This window comes from Scaptodrosophila lebanonensis, unplaced genomic scaffold (genome assembly GCF_003285725.1).
Source record: "Scaptodrosophila lebanonensis strain 11010-0011.00,11010-0021.00 unplaced genomic scaffold, SlebRS2 tig00000043-arrow-pilon, whole genome shotgun sequence".
NCBI lineage: Eukaryota > Metazoa > Arthropoda > Insecta > Diptera > Drosophilidae > Scaptodrosophila > Scaptodrosophila lebanonensis.
In genome coordinates, this window is record NW_022060545.1 from 11,291,770 (window position 1) to 11,309,546 (window position 17,777).

Sequence of the window (17,777 nt, forward strand, 5' to 3'; positions counted from 1 at the left end):
TGCCCTTTTCAATATGAAAATTTAAAACGAACATCATTGGACAGTCTGGGAATATGACCTAAAAAATAAACACACTTATACGCATGATAAATAAAGTTCTTACTCACAAGTTCTGAAATCCGAGAATTTTTCTTATTGTTTAATCAATGTAGTACTTAAATTAATTAATAATTTATTTATCAATGAGAACTAAAATAAGAACACTTACTCTAAAACTGGCCGTGACAAAGTAACAAATACGTCAACATTACTCATCTCCAAGACAATTATTACTTGCACGGTGTTACCGATACATCGAGTAGAGCAGAATCGATTTTTTTGTAACATATCGCAATTCTTCATTCGTAGTCCATCTCTATAGCGCGTGCAATGCGAAAAGTTAAACAGTTCTAGTTAAGAATTGTTAGTGATTTAGTGTGCAATCAAAACGAAAAAATTCATTATTTAATCATTTAAGTATTGCTGAAGCGTATTCGAATGATGCTATTAGCGACTGCATACGAGACGTGAACGAAACGCAAAAGTTCTAAGCCATACGATTGTGTGTGTTGGCCTTAGCCTGTGTGCGTGCGTGTTCTTGTGTGTGTGTGCGTGTTTTCTGTAGCGACAAAAAGTCGCAATATTCAGCGAAAAACTGGAGAATGCACGAAAAAACACATTCACAGCTAGTTTAAGTTTAAACGATGAGGAGTTTGTTTACAATGTTGGTTGTGATATTGAGCATTTTTTAAAGAAACGACTGAGCAATGGGTAAGGAGGCAACCAACGCCAATTAGAACCTTGCCACGATATTTCTACGTATTTATGTGTGTGCGTGTGTGTATGCATGATTGTGTGTAGTGTATGTGTATGCCAGTTGGGTTGGTAGCAGCTGTTGGCAGAAGCGCCTGCCATCTAAGCGGACCACTTGATACCCACAACAACAACAACAACAAAACAGCAACGCGGAAATATTTCAAACAATTGCGGTTGCCACCAAAAGCGGACTACAAAAACAACAAAAAATGTGGCAAAAACTGTGCCTTGTACTTGTGTACAAGTTTCAGTATTTTGCAGTGTGTTGCAACATTACCGGTTTGCAATGCAAGTTTTCTCAGCTGCAATAGGCACTAACCATAACAACAACAATAGTTGCTTGCAACTTTCCGCATTGTACTGCGCTCTTCTGCTGCAGTTTGTTGTTGTTGTTATTATTGTCATGCAAGACGCGTTGTATTAAACAATTAATTTTCCAACATTTCGCTCATATAACAAATAATAATTGTGCGCATATTTTTATTATGCATATGTTAATTACATATGTATATTGTATGTACATTGTAAATCGCCCGAAACTGCCGTTGGTTGTTGCTATTGTTGTTGTGGTTGGTGCTGCATTGCATAATAATTTACAAGTCTCACTTTAATTTCGAAGACTGCGTGCGCTTCTTATGCTTTGTGTGTGTGTTGCTTCTACAATACGCCATAACTTAATAAGCAACCTGTTAGCCAGCACACATACACGCATAAACATACAGACGCAGTTATGCATAAACATTCCACACTCTCATATGTATATGTACACATATTGGCATGTTACTGAGCCACTTGTCCTCTTTTTTTACCGTTGTCTTTTCAGTGTGTTGCTCTTTCCACCTGTAAGCAATTATCGCCGTTATCTCATACACCAAACATGTGAGAACTATCGCCAGCATTACGATCTCTTCACATTCTCAGTGGGGCAGGGCGCTCAACGACGCACGGTGCTCTGCTTTCGGAATCAATTAGTGGATCCGCAAGGCTTTGAAGCGTGAGTATTCAGCTGATCTCATAGCCAGCCTCCATCCTCCCTTTGAAGATCTTATGTATACAACCATATTTTGCGAGTGCATGCAAATAATAAGAACGAAATGATATCATTAGTCGATCATTAATTACATCTGCATTTTAAGAGTTGATATCAGTTAATAACTAACCCGTTTAAAAATCACTTAAATCACAATCGAAAGTATGAAAGTAAATCCGAGCATGTAGCTGAAAACCTTCTTATATCACTTGATCAGAAAACTTTTCCAATACGAGATTGTATATGTACATATGTGTGTATACCTTCTAAAATATATAATTTTGCAATTTTCAGGCGCAGGCAACAGCAGCAGCCCACGCCAGTTAAAAATTGGCGCAGTAACGGGCAGAGTGGTCATCTAAATAACGGTAGCAGTGGCAGAAGCAGCAGTGGAAGCCGCAAACGCGAACAGGAGCTTTGCAAAATGGGAGTAAAAAAGCATATCAGCGAAGCGCGCTGTAAGTAAAAGACTAACACCCACTAACCAACTGACCGACCGACTGATCTGTACACCTCCACCCACCCACACAAATGTGTATATGCATGAGTAAATCATCGGCGGTTGCGAATAATTTTATTATAGCCAACAGTGTTTGGCAAGTTTAAAAATGTTTGCATAGCTTGAAACATAAAAAACAATTAAATATTTGACCATTGACTAAAAATAACGCCGGCAAAGCCTTAAGCATTATGTGAGGCAAATTTCAGAAAGAGATGTCGAAAGAAAAATAAATGGGCACATCGACGTTGGTATACCCTTTGAAAAAACGATCGCAAAGCTTATGTTTCTACGTACAAATTTGTCTATATTCTCGCCACTATATTATTTCCGAGTTACATACAATTATGTTCGGAAATACCTCAAATTCAAAGAATTTATTACGCCAAATGATTTAGAAAATAGATTATAAAAACTAGGGTGAAATTATTGGATTCTTAGAAATTATATCTTCAAATCAATGACTTAATTGTAAGTCCAGAATGATCACAAATCGATTTTCTTTTTACTAAGCTAGACATTCAAGCCAGAAGCTAGACTTTTTAAAATATCAAAAGTTTGTATGTAAGAAGAAGAATCGTTTTTCGATTTTTTTGTAGTGTTCAAAACATTTGAATTCATATTACAAATAATGAAATATTTCTCGGGTAGGTCCCATAATTACATTTTTTATTTTATCACATTAAATATTTCATTTACAATTTAAAGCTACAAATATTTTCAAAGATTTGTTGGTTTTTAAGTACTTTTTGAGCAACACGATCAAGTCTTAAAGTTAAGTCTCCCTCTATGGGGAAAGAGCATAAAAACAGAGCAAGCAGCGCTGCCGACGATTGTTTTTTGGCGTTCGCTGTCATAGCGACGGGGTCGGTTCACGCAGCTCCATTCAAGGTCGGGCCGTTTGCTTTGTTTTGTTTTGTGATTATGTATGTGAGTGTTTGTGTGCGTTGGTAATTTTGTTGGAGCGCGCTGTCGTTGGCCGCCAATGTGTTGTTGCATCATTTGCACTGACACTCTCTTACTCGCCTCTCTCTCACGCAGCGCTGCGCACGCTCACTTGTTGCGCTCTCGCATGAAATTCAAAACTGTTAACGTTTTGACTTTTCGGCGGTGTTGACATTCACGAAAGCAGCCAATGAAAGAGAGCAAATGAAAAAAAATTGGGTCAAAATTTGTGAATTTTTTTTCTGTTGTTTTTTTTTATTTATTTATTTCATGCCAAACGCGTTGCCTAAATGGCCGCTTGTGGGTTGTTGATTGTCTTTTCGCCTTTGTTTTGTGAATTTGCCAAATACTATACGCTGTTAATTGCATATATTTTGAGTTGTTATTTATTTGATTTATTTATTTACATACATATTTACTTTTTTTCTTGTTTGCAGTGAGCAAATCAAACTCTGTCGATCTCTATCGACCGCCAGCGCTCAGAAATAACAGTAACGAAGATGCGACGGCGACGGCAACTGCGGCAACAACAGCTACAACAATAACAGCTACCTCAGCGCCGGCAGCAGCAGAAACAACAAGCGCCGACGCTGTCAAAGCACTGGACAGGTAAGAAAAATAAATAAACGTGAACTGCCATAAAAACGTTTATAAGTATTTACGAAATTCTTTCGCCTTTCAATTTTTATTTTTTCTACTTCTGTTTTGCTCATCTGCTTCGCCTTACCTGATGACAAAAGTGAGCCCAAACAGCAGCAGCAACAGCAACCGTCTCCGCCACAGCAGCAACAGCAACAGGTTAATGCAGGGCGTCGAGAGCGTCGTCCGGATCGGGCTGTTTATGTGCCAAGGGCACGACGCAGTCAAACAACGCCACCGACAACAACAACAACTGCAACATCAGCAGCGACGCCAGCTGCAGCAGCGACTGCGACTGCGACAACCTTGTCTACGTGCAATCCACAAACGTTGGAAGCAACACCGCCAACAGTTGCAGAAACGCACTCGTCCAAGTCGGACGATACAAACGGCCAACTTCAACAGCAACAACAAGCCAAGCCCAAGAAGACAAGGTCGCATCGAGAGCGCAGGGAACGTGAACGCAGCAAGAAAACTCATTTACAGGAAAAACCCACGGATGCCACGATACTTGTAATATCAAGCAGCGAGTCAGCACCCAAAGCGACTGAAATTAACGTAACGCCGACGAACAGCAACAGCAGTATTTGTGATACGGGTTCGGTATGTAGATATATCACTAGAATTGGCATTCCGAAAATATACCGAAATTTTGACAATCAAGTTCCAAACAGTGTTTATCGTGTTCCAAACAGTGGTAATGTTTGAGACTCCACTTATCTGCATATGTTTTTAAAAATCAATAAAACCTTTGTCATAGGCCGGGATTTGTTTAAAAAAGTTTAAAAGTTGCTTTATAGATATCGGCTCCAAACTTAGCTAAGTAGGTTGTCTACTAAATAATTAGTGAATTCTTTCGAAGTGTTTTTAATTGATATTGGCAGTCTTAAAATAAATAAGTAGCTTAGTAATATTTTCGTATCGTTTGCTAGATGGACGAAATCAGAATATAAGTATAATATCAGCAACAATAGTATCAATGTACTGAGCCCAACTCTCAGAATTCAAGTTCTCTAACAGCTGTACAAATTATTTGCGTTTGCAGACCATCATGAGTTGCGCTAATGGAACAAAATCTGGTAATGGCAGCAAGTCCAAAAGCAAAACGTCACCACCGCCGCTTCGCATCGAAGATGTGGGCGCAGTAAGCAATTCAAAATCAGCTGAGGATGCCACCAACAAATGTGATAATGATGTGCGCGAGCTACAGCGTGCCTCAAAGGTGAGGTCCTTATCTCTTCACTACCTCCTTGCATTACCATCAATTGCCACTAAATGCTTTGGTTATTTGTTTGTATAGGAAATCAATCGCAGCAATCGACGCATCATGAAACAAACCTTTGTATCGGATGTACTGGAGATACCCGAGAAGAAAAACAATAACAACAACAACGCTGTTGTTGAGCCGCAGAACTATCAAACATTATTTAGTCAGGCAAATACCCATAATAATACTAGAACACCATTTGCCCAACCACCGGTGGATAGCACCACCGAAGGCGAGGAAGACGATGACGAGGAGGAGGACGAAGACGACTGGGAGAACATGTACGATGAAAGCGGTGATTGTTTGGATCCAAAGATCCTGCAAGAACTTACCGATACCGTCGGCAAATGCAAAATAGAACTCCCCAAAATGGACTATAGCGTAAGTATGGCATTCGGAAAAATAACTAAGCTCACACAGCTTAGTAGACCAGCAAACATTTACTAATAGCAAGTTTCCTCCCTTCGCAGACCTTCCACATAAAGCAGTCGCTGCTCAATGAGGAGGAGTACCCACATGTGCTGGAAGTATCAAATTTTCCTGTTGAATTCAAAACACCCGACTTGCTCATGCTCTTCTCGCAGTACAAGGGCACTGGTTTCGATATTAAATGGGTGGATGATACTCATGCATTGGCTGTGTTTAGCAGTTCCCGAATTGGTGTGTAGTGCGAGATTTTTTCAATTTTTTCTCCTGTTGTAAATGCAATCGATTTGTTTTTTTTTTTATTTATTTAATAGCTGCTGAGGTTCTGACCATGGGTCATCCTTTTGTCAAATTAAAGCCCCTTGCCGAGGCCACTCTGGAATCACGTCTGAAGGCCAAAAAGTGTGCCGGTTCTCTTGAACCCTACCGCCAACGACCAGCGACTTGCACAGCCCTGGCTCGACGACTGGTGTCGGGCGCCTTAGGCGTAAAGCTACCAACTGCACCTCAAGAGCGGGAAAACGAACGGCGTGTATTGCGTGAAGCCAAAGGTATGTACTAACCCACTTTTTTATACCCTTATATAGCCGCATTATTTTGTATAGCTGCCATACTAACGATCTGTGGGAAAATTACTTTTTGTTTTTTATGCTATCGTATCGTATATTTATGAGTTTTTATTGCTCGAATTTGAAGCAATAAAAACGATCAGTCAATAAATATCTCATTGTAGAATAATTGTTCTGATTATTAATTTATCGTAACCAGATTTGTTACTTATGAGTTTTTGATAATGGTTGACTATATTTATACCATATTAAAACGACATCGTAAACAAACTATTTCTGGGTTTCAAATAGTATTTGATTATATATTATTTCAATTATTTCAACATTGAACTTTTTTTATGTTGAGATACCACTTCTTTCAACTCCTTTAATTATTTATTTATCGTTTCTTCCGCAGAACGTAAACTTTTAGCTGCCAAACAACGCGACGAGGCCTGGGAAAGCTAGAGAGGATGCATGATGATTAATGATGCATTTTGCCGGCATTTTGCGCAACGCCACATGCAACACCCACAATATTTTCTCAATCAAAGCTAGTAACTAGAAATCAGAAATCAGAACTTAGTATATGCTTATTCATGTACTTTTAAGTGTTTGCTTTTCGTGCAATTCATACAAATTTTGCTCAATTTGTTATAAGTATAAGGTATATGCATTACGTTATAAGAGAGAAAGTATCTATATATTTATTTGTCTTAGTATGTAACTACACACTATATATATACATTTAAGCCCATGCATACACATACAACAAAAGAAGCAACACACACACACTCATAAGTATGTATGGCGTACAAAAGTGCTGTTTGAACTCTAGGCGTAAATTGTAATTTTTAAGCGCAATCAAGATTTTTAAATATACATACATATATATTTTAATAAAGTTTACAGCGCGTAAGCACCCAATACATGTGTAAATTCTTTAATACCAGTCAATAAGCTGAAGATTAAAATATAAATAACTAACTAACAATTCACAGCCAAGACACTCTTCTCCATACCTTTGTCGATCGCTTGTCGTGCCACAACCGTTGCAGGAGTTCGAAATTCACAAATTATTGCTTGAAATGCAATTCAAAATAACTTTAAAGAAACCAGCCTATATATGTTTCACTAAAGAAAAACGTCAAGAACGATTCGCATATGCTAGCAGTGCTTTATAAATTGTAATCCTCTCATCGAAAGACAATAAGTTTAAGAGAGAGTAGGGAAAAATAAAATTTTTAAATTAAAATTACTTTTTGTTGCAATCTTTATTGAGACTATGTCAAGTTGAACACGAGATTATTTTAAGCGAGAGCTAGGTGTAAATGTTTTGAATAGAAATGGGTGATACAGTCAGTTCGTTGGGGTTATCGAACAACGAAAAAGACCTCAATATTTACTTCTTTGCTTTCCCCAACCGCCCTCCTCCCTTACTGTGGGAATGTTATCCCTCCAAGGCAAAGATTTTGTTTTGGACTGGAAGTCTGCTATGATGATTTTATATTTTCTTTAGACCACAGGCAGAATGAACCAGATGCTGTACAGAAGGCAATCTAGGATATGAACATTTCACCCGCCTGAGAAGCCCAGCCTCATCATACCTCATCAACTAAATCACTTATTTTTAAACCACAAGATATTTGTACTTTCTTGAATGTTTTTTTTTTTTATCAAGCAGCTAATTTCGATTTTATGGTTTTAAAGAGAGATTTTACGGTCTGTAAGTATTTAAACAACAAAAAAGATATTCCTCAAATAGTTTATCTCCGATCGCTCTATAATTCATTATGCATTTTTTATTGCTGTACGTAAATGAATTCGCTTGAATTTATTTAGTTATTTATTCATTTAATTGACAGTTCCTATGTGTTAATCATTTACGCCAGCTTTTCGGAAGCCCAGTCGTTTGGGGTAACTCTTCGCCCACCTTTGATTCGGCTCACTACCTCGGCAAGTAATGCTGGCGCATCATCGGACTCTAATGTATGCCGTACGCCGGCTAAGCCTAAGAATATGAAATTTGATATGAATAAGTACTTGGGAGTCTGGTATATGTATGCCCGAAACCCTTTTGCGTATGAGCCGCTATCTAGATGCGTGAGATGGAACTACATGCAAGATCAGGTTCTGGATTATGCCATAGAAGCAACGCAAGTTCCTCCGCAGTAAGTCGAGAGTTATATAGCAACATCGTAATGTGTACTTATCGGCCTTTTTAACAGAAAGAAGTATTTAAGTTTAACTAAAGTAGGCATCACCAATGTTAGTAATGCTCCCTCCTTCAGTATACACAATAACGACAAACTAACGAGTAAGTATTTATACTGTTCTGTACCCATTTCTGATTTCAACCAAATTTTTCAAAATCGGTTTAAATTTCATTTCCAAATTCGTGTAAACTTCATATATTCGCCAAACACATTCAACCAATTTGATCGAATTCTGAAACGTAACATCTGACATGTACATATCATTTTTATAATTTTAAGTGCTTGAGGTCCCCATTGTTACCTGGGTATTAGATACAGATTACAATAACTATGCGGTTCGCCTCTCCTGTTTTGATGTCTACAAATATGTTACATTTCGTGAGCAATACAGTTCGTTTTTTCTGTTCCGGTCGTTCTAAATTGGAATCATACTTCTTTGCAGACAGCTGGATCATTGAAACACGCAAACCAATTCCAGATGCCAAATATATAACGATTGCCAATGAAGTTATTAAAAATGCTGGAATGAATCCCGATCACTTGCTTAAAATACAGCAAAATAATTGTCCCAAGCCCGAAGAGGCCGTTTCTGAGCCAACTACTGAAATTGTTGATGATTATACCCGTAAAGTATACACAGTCGGGAATAATCCCTTATTCCCAAAGACTACTAGGCGCCGGTTTTATAATAATTGGGCAAAATAGTTACAGAAATACTAATAATTTAAATTAGATAACGTTATAAGCTGTTTTGTATTTGTGAATCAAAACCATATATTAACTTTTGGTTAAACCCTAAAACCTATTATAAATTTAAAATAATTTATTATATTTTTGTTATAATGAAATAAATAACTAAAATTTAATAGCTGTTTGAATTGCGCTTGACTTGCAGCCATTATACAAGTATTACGTTCTTCCTTCAAATGCTCAATTTCATTTCGTAACAAAAGGTTGCAAATAAAAGAATTGCATATTTTTGTTTCAAAAAAGCACGTTAATCAAGGAAGCTGTTCCCAGTATTTGAATTCCCAGCGTTAAGTCACAGCTTCACACATTCCGATACTTCTGAATGCAATTATTGAGTTGCGTTGGGAAAAGTCACATCACTAGCGGCATTTGTTTTTGTTGTCACTTTGATTATTTATTATAGCTAGACTACAAGATTTTAATAATAATATTTGTAAATAATATACAATAATATAAATTACGTAGCATTCCTGTGTTCTGTAGAAGGTTTGTATTCAACGGCTTATGCGAATTATCTTACAAGAAAGGGAACAAACAGTGCGAAAGACAGTGGCATTGTACTTTTGTTGTTGTTGCTGCTGCTGTTAAACTAAATGGGTAGACAGCGCCAAGTATAAAAAATTGATAAGCGTGCCTGCCTACCAATATGCTGCTTATCAATACTGCCTGCTTGCACTTACTTTCCGTGGTACACCCATTCAATAATAAATAGTTCTTCAGATTTATTTATTTTTTTTTGACTGCGTGGCTAAGCTAAGTGTGTGTGTCCATCCATATCCGTTTGTGTGTGTGTGTGTGCTTATAGGCGTTTGCGTGTCATAAATAGGAGTCGATATACATACATACATGTATGTATGTACTATGTATAGCATTAATTGAGCTTACGTGTTTTTTAGTTGTAGTTCGAATTGACAGAATGCTGAGGTCTTTGGCTCTATTGTTGTTTGTGGCGACATCCCTGGCCGGCAGCCTTGAAGATAATGAGTCCTGTTATTCGTTTGCGGGCGGTTCAGTGTACCCCGCGGAGGCTCCCAAGAGCGATCATCAGCTTCAGTACACCAAGGCAGTTAGTAAGTAATTATTGTATGACGAAAAATCAGAAATTATGCAGATCAAAAAAAGTAATGTAAAAAAGTACAACTAAGCTTTTGATAGAAAATGACATTTTTTTAACAAAGATTAATTTTAATATTGTTTTGCAGTTTCCAAGCCGGCGCCAACATTTGAAGGCACTGCAGTGGTGAACAAGGAAATTGTTAAGCTCTCCTTATCCGAATATCGAGGCAAATATGTGGTGTTGCTGTTCTATCCCTTGGATTTGTAAGTTGATGTATATTTTAATATGACAGCGATCAGAACAACAAACAATATAGTCAGACGGCCAATAATTTGCACAACAATTTATGGATTCAATAAGCAAACTCGATCAAAATATGTGAATCGAAGTATAATCATATAGCTATATCACAAGCCTCTTTTTAAACCCAATAACTCGAAAGTTTTCTAATTTAGACTCCGCACAATACAATTGACTTAATAAATTAGATAGTTCTTTTATGCAGAAAGGAAGCTGTTACAATTCCATTTGATATTTACAAATTTGTGTGCGAATAATTTGCGTGTCTGGCGGAAGCTCAAAATTGTCTTATATTATTACTCAAAAACCATTCCCATTTCTAGCACCTTTGTCTGCCCCACCGAAATTATCGCCTTCTCCGATCGCATTGCCGAGTTCCGCAAGATCAACACGGAGGTGATTGCTGCAAGTGTGGACTCCCATTTCACTCATCTGGCCTGGATTAATACGCCACGCAAGGAGGGCGGTTTGGGTAATGTAAAGATTCCACTGCTATCCGATCTGACGCACAAGATTAGCAAAGACTATGGCATCTATTTGGACGATTTGGGCCACACACTTCGCGGTCTCTTCATCATCGACCAACGCGGCGTGTTGCGTCAGATAACGATGAATGATTTGCCTGTGGGACGCTCTGTGGACGAGACTCTGCGATTGGTGCAGGCATTCCAATACACAGACACGCACGGCGAAGTTTGTCCAGCTGGCTGGAAGCCGGGCGCTGACACGGCAAGTTTCAATGAATTCTTGCAGCTGTGCTAATATTAACAATTTTATACATTTACTGTCACAGATCGTGCCAAACCCGGAAGAGAAGACCAAATATTTTGCTAAAAACAACTAGAGGAGTGAGTGGATGGGATGAAAGAAGAAAGGAAGCATTACAATATATGCCCAGTAATATTTTAATTCCGTTTTCAACCAAAAACAATGTGCACGACTGAGAAATAAAGGCATATTTTTCCTGTACATAGGCACAGAATACCAGAAAGAACTTTTATTGCCTTTGTTGGTTTTGTTTTTTAATATAAAATATAATATTCGTTTTATTTTCGAGAGTTGTCGCATAAATATGGATGCCAGTAAACTATTATGGATGAGTATAATGCATAAAATTGTTCATCAAAACAACAATAAAATTCCCCAAGTCCTCATATACATATATAAAAATATTTGTTACATCGAAACGATTAGGTACGCAATGTTATTTATGTTATTAAGGGGAGGGGGAGGCGAGTCGAGGTATGGAATGGGGCGCTTAAATATACAAACAGTTAGGATGTCTTAAGGCACTCGTTCCTTTGTTAAGTATTTTGTCGTGTGTTGAGTGTGATGCTTTAAATGCATATTCGTATATAACTTAACAAGCTAATATAAGTATGAATTGTCCAGTTACGATATATTAAGTGTTCAACAAAATTTGTGCGCGCGTAACGTTCAATTATTCGAGTATATAAATAAGAAATTAAGTCCCAATGAACTCGTAGCCGCAGAGATTCCACAAACAGCAGCTCTCCGTCTACATATTGTCATTTAAAATTTGCGTGGACGGCCCGAACAGCTATGAAGTCGATGAAGTTATTCGCCGTTGGTTTTATATTTTAGGCCCGCCTATTGCTCGTAGTAGACAACATCCTAGAGAAGTTTGAGAATATAAATAAATAGCATTCATTTACTTCGAGTTCAATGCACTCACAATCAAAAACAATGCCGCCAGCACCAATGCCTTCATACGCACATCCAAATTGAGCGGAAACGTGACACTGAAGTAGTCGGCATCTGTGAACAATTCCCGGCCCAGCCCCGACCATTGCTTGGAAATTTTCCCAATTTGTTCGTTATTGACGCTCAGTACCTAAAATGAAGAATTATACGAACGCAAATTTAAATTAAAGGTATATATATTCATGACAGTCTGACATCGATTTAGTGCTTTTAATTGAAAAAATTTTCAAATTATTTTATATTATTTATAAAGAATACTTTTTGATAATATATTTGATTAACTTTATAATAGAATAATAGAATTATATAAATCATACATAGATCATATATCACAGATATAGAAAATATTAAATTTATAAACGGTTACGGATTATTGAACGACTGTAATATTTCATCGATATTAAAAACTGCGATCTCTTCATTGATTTGGATCTTTAAAGGAACGTCCTTTTTAAAGGGCTATAAGTTAGGACTTCTTATTGAAAGTTTTATTCATAAGGGATCTTTATAAGTATTGCTGAGTATGTTTGAACTGTGGAAGCATAATTTAGAAAATACAAAGCCATTTTTAATGATAAAACTTTATTATATTTTAGTTTCAAACGTTAAATCCAAGCCTTAACCACAGAATTTTGTATTTACTTAAATACTGAGTTAAGAAAAATAATAATAATTATTGTATAAATGGAGTTCTATGCATATTCAAGCACGCTTTTGGGGTCTTTACTTTTCAATGCTGTCCCAAATAATTTGAATAGTTTGCAACCACATTTGTGTGGGGCAAGCTCATCATTGCATTTCTATACTGGATCAACTATCATATACCAATATTCTTTGCTTTGATAAGTTGTTTATAGGCAGGTTCGACTATGATCGAATAACGTAGACATTCAAAGCGCAGGCAAGCGTAGAGAGAGATACATACTCAAGACTATATAGACAAATAATCTATAGCATTAACCACATTGCCCTGCCCCTCTGCTATAGATTCCATGACATCATCAACTACGGCGGCGATTCTCGCTAATCTTGATATACATGTATATACAAATATGTACATTTAAGACAAAAAGACAGAGAAAAACCCCAACAAATACATTGAACCACTTGTACACACTGACCTTGAAATTAGTATCAGAGCAGCACTTCCATGGGCAGACTGGTCCCTCAATATACAGCACAATGTCACCAAACGAGTTTTTTATATTAAATTTGGGCTTCAAGAATGTGCAGACCTGCTCCACTGTGCCAATAACTTGTCCCGGTGGCGCCGAAACCTCAACAGCATTCATGCATTCGGGGAAGCAGCAAAGAACATCGCAACGAAAGGGACGATTCAAGTGTAGAACTTCGTTTTGGAAATTGTCCGTTATTTTAAGCTCGAAGGGCCGAGCGGCACCCAAACAATTCCGAGTGCAGCAATCGCTCTCCTATGTACAGAATAAAGAAATGCATTCATTAAACGCTTATCTTTCCTAGTTAGAATGTTATTTCAAAAATGTTTTAAGGCCAAGCGGAGGTGACCTGAGATAACAACTATTTCTTAATTTCGAAGAATTTCACATACACACACATGTGTGTGCGAATAAATGTAAATATACCTCTTGTGCAAAGTAAACATTCTGTCCCAGTGAATTTTTAACTTTAAAACGATTTTTTGTCTCGAAGCCAGTCAACAATTCGAGTTTCTCGAGCTTTTGCGAAATCAACAACTGATCCAATGCTGTCAAATATTCCAGACCCTGAGGGCAATTATTCATACCCACTGGTATGCTCATCCAGCTTTCTGAAAGACGACAAACAAAGAAGGAAACGTAGGGCGTTCCTCATTAAATCTTTGTACATACATACATGTAAATAAACAAAAACGAAAACACGCATTTCATTAAATGCCAAAGCACAACAAATATTGCAAACGCCCAAACACGTACACACGCACACAGGAATGCGCAATAAAATATAAACATCTTGCTTACCACCATTTGCAACGTTGCCGGTAATCGTGGGCTGTGGCTGTCGTATAACGGCCACTGCATCATCGTGTGGCACATCCTGCGGCACTTCCTTGTATTCTTTCATTTGCATCATCTTTACGCCCTACTTATCAAATATTTGACTAAATCGGCCGCTAACAAGACGCAGCTAGCTAGTACTAGGCCGGTAAATAAACGGTTGACGGCGATACGTAAAAGTGATACCAATTTAAAAAAATATATCATGAAACCCCTTTGGTATTTTAAGTTACATTGGTATTTTGGTGCAAGCTCTTTTTAAGTACCTGTCCCGCCATACCAAAAATGTATTAGAACTATTAAATTGCTAAAACTAGTAAAGCAAAATAACGCATAAGATTGCGAAGAACGTAATCCTAAAAATACTTGTTAGGTCGTTTCACTTCACATTTTTCTTTACCTAACCATCTGCTAATAAAAAAACGAACATGCATAGATTCTTAATTCTTAATTAAGTCTACATTTTGAAAAAATTAAATATGTATTTTTAACTTTAAAATAAATAAAATAATCATTATTAATAAATAATAATTAATCAATTGATTAGATTTTGTGAATTTCGAATTAAGGTTAGGTATTGTAAATTAACTAAATATTGTATAAGTAAACATTTATATGTATAACAAATTTTTATTGTTCTCTTTGATTTGGAAAAGTGATTTAACACAGGCATTTTAATAACAATTGTTTTTGTAACTTGCTAAGTACAGTAAATCATTCTATCTTTATTTTAATTATGTCATATATGTACATTGTAATTATTATCAGTTTCTTTTGTAAAACGAAAACCAGATTAGCTTTTATACGACACAAATACTGTTAGTTCACCTGTATACATAAATTTCGGTATTTTTGCGCTTAAATTGGCAAATTGACAGGCGCAAGATTGACGAGTGGGCAGCACCATTTAAAGCGAGTTAGCAGCGACCACGCACAAAATGTAAACAGGAGAAAAACATACAAACAATACAGAAAAAGGAAAAGAGATAGAAAAAGAAATAGAGAACGAAAAAGATAAATTATTAAAAATAATAACAACTTAAGGCCATACAATTTTAGGCCATACAAGTTTTAGGCGCTGCAACAGCAATGGCCGCGGCCGCCAACAACAACTCCTCCGGTTTGGACGCCCATACCAACAACAAAAGCAATGATAACAGCTCGAGCGGCTGCAGCAGCAGCTATAATGGTAACGGCTCTGGATGTGGCAGCGATACAGCGACAGCAGGTGGCATTATGATAACGCCCCCGCCAGTAATGCCGCCCACGCCCACATCATCCCCAAACACGCACGGCGAGTGGCCCAATCTAAATCCGAACGCATTCCAGCTGAACAATACAGGTGAACATTTTGCGCTGCCACATTTGCCCCCATTACCGATGAATACAGAATATGCGCCGAGCTTGGTGCATCCAAGCACATTGCCGTCGTGCAGCAAGAGCTTCAAAATACGTCCGGGCAGCATTAAGCATCGCATGAAAATGCGTAGCATATTGTTTGAGTCGAATGGTCGCAAGTTGCGCACCGCCGCCTCCACCTGCAATATTGAGCTCCTTAATCGCATCCTGGAAGACGGTGGCGATCCCAATGCTGCCGACGAGTACAAACGCAGTCCGCTGCATTTGGCCGCCTGTCGCGGCTATATACCCATTGTCCAGCAGCTCCTTAAGTATGGCGCCAATCCCAATGTGGTCGACTCTCTTGGCAATACGCCGCTCCACTTGGCCGTCATCTCGGCCAGCTCGAACAACTTCAATGTCGTTGTGCGTGTCCTCCTTCAAGGTGGGGCCAGTGTCCATATGTATGATCGTAGCGGTAAATCCCCATTGGAGTTGGCTGAAAATAAACTACGCCTGCTCCGCAATCGCTATGGCCAGCCCCAGCCCACACCCGAAATGGCAAAAGTCCTCGAGGATATGTGTATGCTCACAACCCTCATATTGCGCTACATGGTGAAGCAGCAGCGCGAACTGGAGGATTTGTCGACGTTGGAGAAACGCCTGCAAAATCTAAGCACCAGCGACTATCAGGAGGAGGTTGTGTCACAAACGGCTGACGAACTGCTCGCCAGTGTTGAGCGCTTATCCATAAACAACAAGTAAATGGATGACAGCGGGGATAAAAGTGGGCTCAAATGGCTTTCTTGACAAGTGAGTAACGGATTTGAATTGAATATTTGACCTTAATGCGAATCCGGCCCTGAATATCGATTCTTTTCAGCGTAATTATATTTACATTTTGAAAAAAATATATAATTTTCGTAAATGAAAAAACATAAATCATAGTTGTATATCTTTTAAGTTTCGAAAAACTTTATATTTTGACACAATATAGAAAATTATGGATGTATCATTTATCTATCCCAACTAGTAGTTTTGAATAGAATTAAATTAAGCTTTATTTTAAGAGTTGTACCCCTCTCCTCTCTTGAATTGGGTATCCCAAGAAAGAAAGTACTTGGATACCACTAGCTAGTTATTTTTACTATACTTGTACTTCACTTAAAAGAACTTTTTGGTCCCTCGTTTTCAAGACTAATGATCATTACTAAGGTTTTTGCTTGCAGTCAACAGTCTTTATAATTTGAACGTAATATACAAAGCCCTCTTCCATTATCTAATAAATTTGCATCTGTACGAATGTGATTGAATTTTTCAATATACTAAATTTACTAAAAAGAAAAACACATTTCAAATATATACATACTTCAATCAGAAATATTTAAGAAGTGATTAAATGAATATAAAAATGTTTAATGAGGATTTAATTTTTTGGTTTATATCATGATATAATGTTATTGTCATATAGATTTTTTTTTCATTGTATACTTTACATTATTTCAAAAATGAGTGGCTACCAATACCGATTAATTATTAACAACTGACGAAAAGTTCATACATATATTTCTCCTCTCGTTGCAGTTTGTTTTTCGTTTCCTAATTTGGCTGCCGAGAGTTTGGAGTTGGATTTACGTGTGGAGCAGAGGGGGCGTTGTTATATCAAAAGGGCAGGCCGCATCTTAATGTGCCATTACTTTGGAATCACGTCGACGCACACATCTGTACGACCAACACTCCCAAACAAACAAACAAAATAACACAAAAATATACATTGTTTCATGCGATCTTCTTTATTAAGTATTTCATTTAAGTTTCAAATGTTATAACACAACGTTTTAAGTTTAACGTTTGCGCCAAAACGGAATAAAAATACATACATAAAATGCAAGCAAAAAACACATAACATCAAAATTCGAAAGAAACTAAAGTAAGCAGCATAACCGGAAACATTAGACATTATCTACTTTTAACTGTACCGACTACAACAGCAACAAGCTAAAAAAGAAACAAATCGTTAAGTGTCTATTGTATACGTTAGTGAAAGAAACAAATCAAGCAACTAAAATTTGAATTATTATTGAGTGTAAACATTTAAATAATGTGGCATTCGCCAATAACAATAAACAGAAATGGCTATTCATCGTTTAATAGATTTTAATAGCCAAAGAAATAGTTACAAAATGAAAAGCAAGGTCAAGCTTTCGAGTTTGTCTGACTGGGAGCGGCT

General features: G+C 37.4%; 5 protein-coding genes across 6 annotated transcripts; 4 read left to right on the plus strand and 1 right to left on the minus strand.

Moving 5' to 3' along the window:
• Nucleotides 1-620: 620 nt before the first annotated feature.
• LOC115623251 (R3H and coiled-coil domain-containing protein 1) lies at nucleotides 621-7,076 on the plus strand. The gene is made up of 10 exons (XM_030517519.1): nucleotides 621-750; nucleotides 1,619-1,789; nucleotides 2,120-2,283; nucleotides 3,707-3,878; nucleotides 4,010-4,511; nucleotides 4,954-5,130; nucleotides 5,209-5,556; nucleotides 5,646-5,835; nucleotides 5,916-6,152; nucleotides 6,568-7,076. The coding sequence occupies exons 3-10, from the start codon at nucleotides 2,250-2,252 to the stop codon at nucleotides 6,615-6,617; spliced, it is 1,710 nt and encodes a 569-aa protein (XP_030373379.1). The 5' UTR covers nucleotides 621-750; nucleotides 1,619-1,789; nucleotides 2,120-2,249; the 3' UTR covers nucleotides 6,618-7,076.
• Nucleotides 7,077-7,928: 852 nt separating this feature from the next.
• Nucleotides 7,929-9,106, plus strand: LOC115623254 (apolipoprotein D-like). Its single transcript, XM_030517523.1, has 5 exons — nucleotides 7,929-7,959; nucleotides 8,015-8,320; nucleotides 8,378-8,466; nucleotides 8,645-8,743; nucleotides 8,808-9,106. Exons 1-5 carry the CDS (start codon nucleotides 7,943-7,945, stop codon nucleotides 9,068-9,070), a joined length of 774 nt encoding a protein of 257 aa, XP_030373383.1. The 5' UTR covers nucleotides 7,929-7,942; the 3' UTR covers nucleotides 9,071-9,106.
• Nucleotides 9,107-9,505: 399 nt separating this feature from the next.
• On the plus strand, nucleotides 9,506-11,463 carry LOC115623255 (peroxiredoxin-2). Of its 2 annotated transcripts, none has more exons than XM_030517524.1 (5): nucleotides 9,506-9,601; nucleotides 10,012-10,185; nucleotides 10,318-10,435; nucleotides 10,796-11,201; nucleotides 11,266-11,463. In XM_030517524.1, exons 2-5 carry the CDS (start codon nucleotides 10,032-10,034, stop codon nucleotides 11,314-11,316), a joined length of 729 nt encoding a protein of 242 aa, XP_030373384.1. In that variant the 5' UTR covers nucleotides 9,506-9,601; nucleotides 10,012-10,031; the 3' UTR covers nucleotides 11,317-11,463. The 2 variants fall into 2 exon arrangements, with proteins under 2 accessions (XP_030373384.1, XP_030373385.1); XM_030517525.1 differs by lacking the exon at nucleotides 9,506-9,601 and adding an exon at nucleotides 9,785-9,803.
• An 18-nt stretch (nucleotides 11,464-11,481) lies between these two features.
• LOC115623253 (phospholipid scramblase 1) lies at nucleotides 11,482-14,326 on the minus strand. Its single transcript, XM_030517521.1, has 5 exons — nucleotides 14,174-14,326; nucleotides 13,799-13,983; nucleotides 13,319-13,627; nucleotides 12,169-12,327; nucleotides 11,482-12,107 (listed from the first exon to the last, which is right to left on the minus strand). Exons 1-5 carry the CDS (start codon nucleotides 14,283-14,285, stop codon nucleotides 12,084-12,086), a joined length of 789 nt encoding a protein of 262 aa, XP_030373381.1. The 5' UTR covers nucleotides 14,286-14,326; the 3' UTR covers nucleotides 11,482-12,083.
• Nucleotides 14,327-15,038: 712 nt separating this feature from the next.
• Nucleotides 15,039-17,453, plus strand: LOC115623252 (ankyrin repeat domain-containing protein 54). The gene is made up of 2 exons (XM_030517520.1): nucleotides 15,039-16,360; nucleotides 17,132-17,453. The coding sequence occupies exon 1, from the start codon at nucleotides 15,299-15,301 to the stop codon at nucleotides 16,310-16,312; it is 1,014 nt and encodes a 337-aa protein (XP_030373380.1). The 5' UTR covers nucleotides 15,039-15,298; the 3' UTR covers nucleotides 16,313-16,360; nucleotides 17,132-17,453.
• Nucleotides 17,454-17,777: the final 324 nt, after the last annotated feature.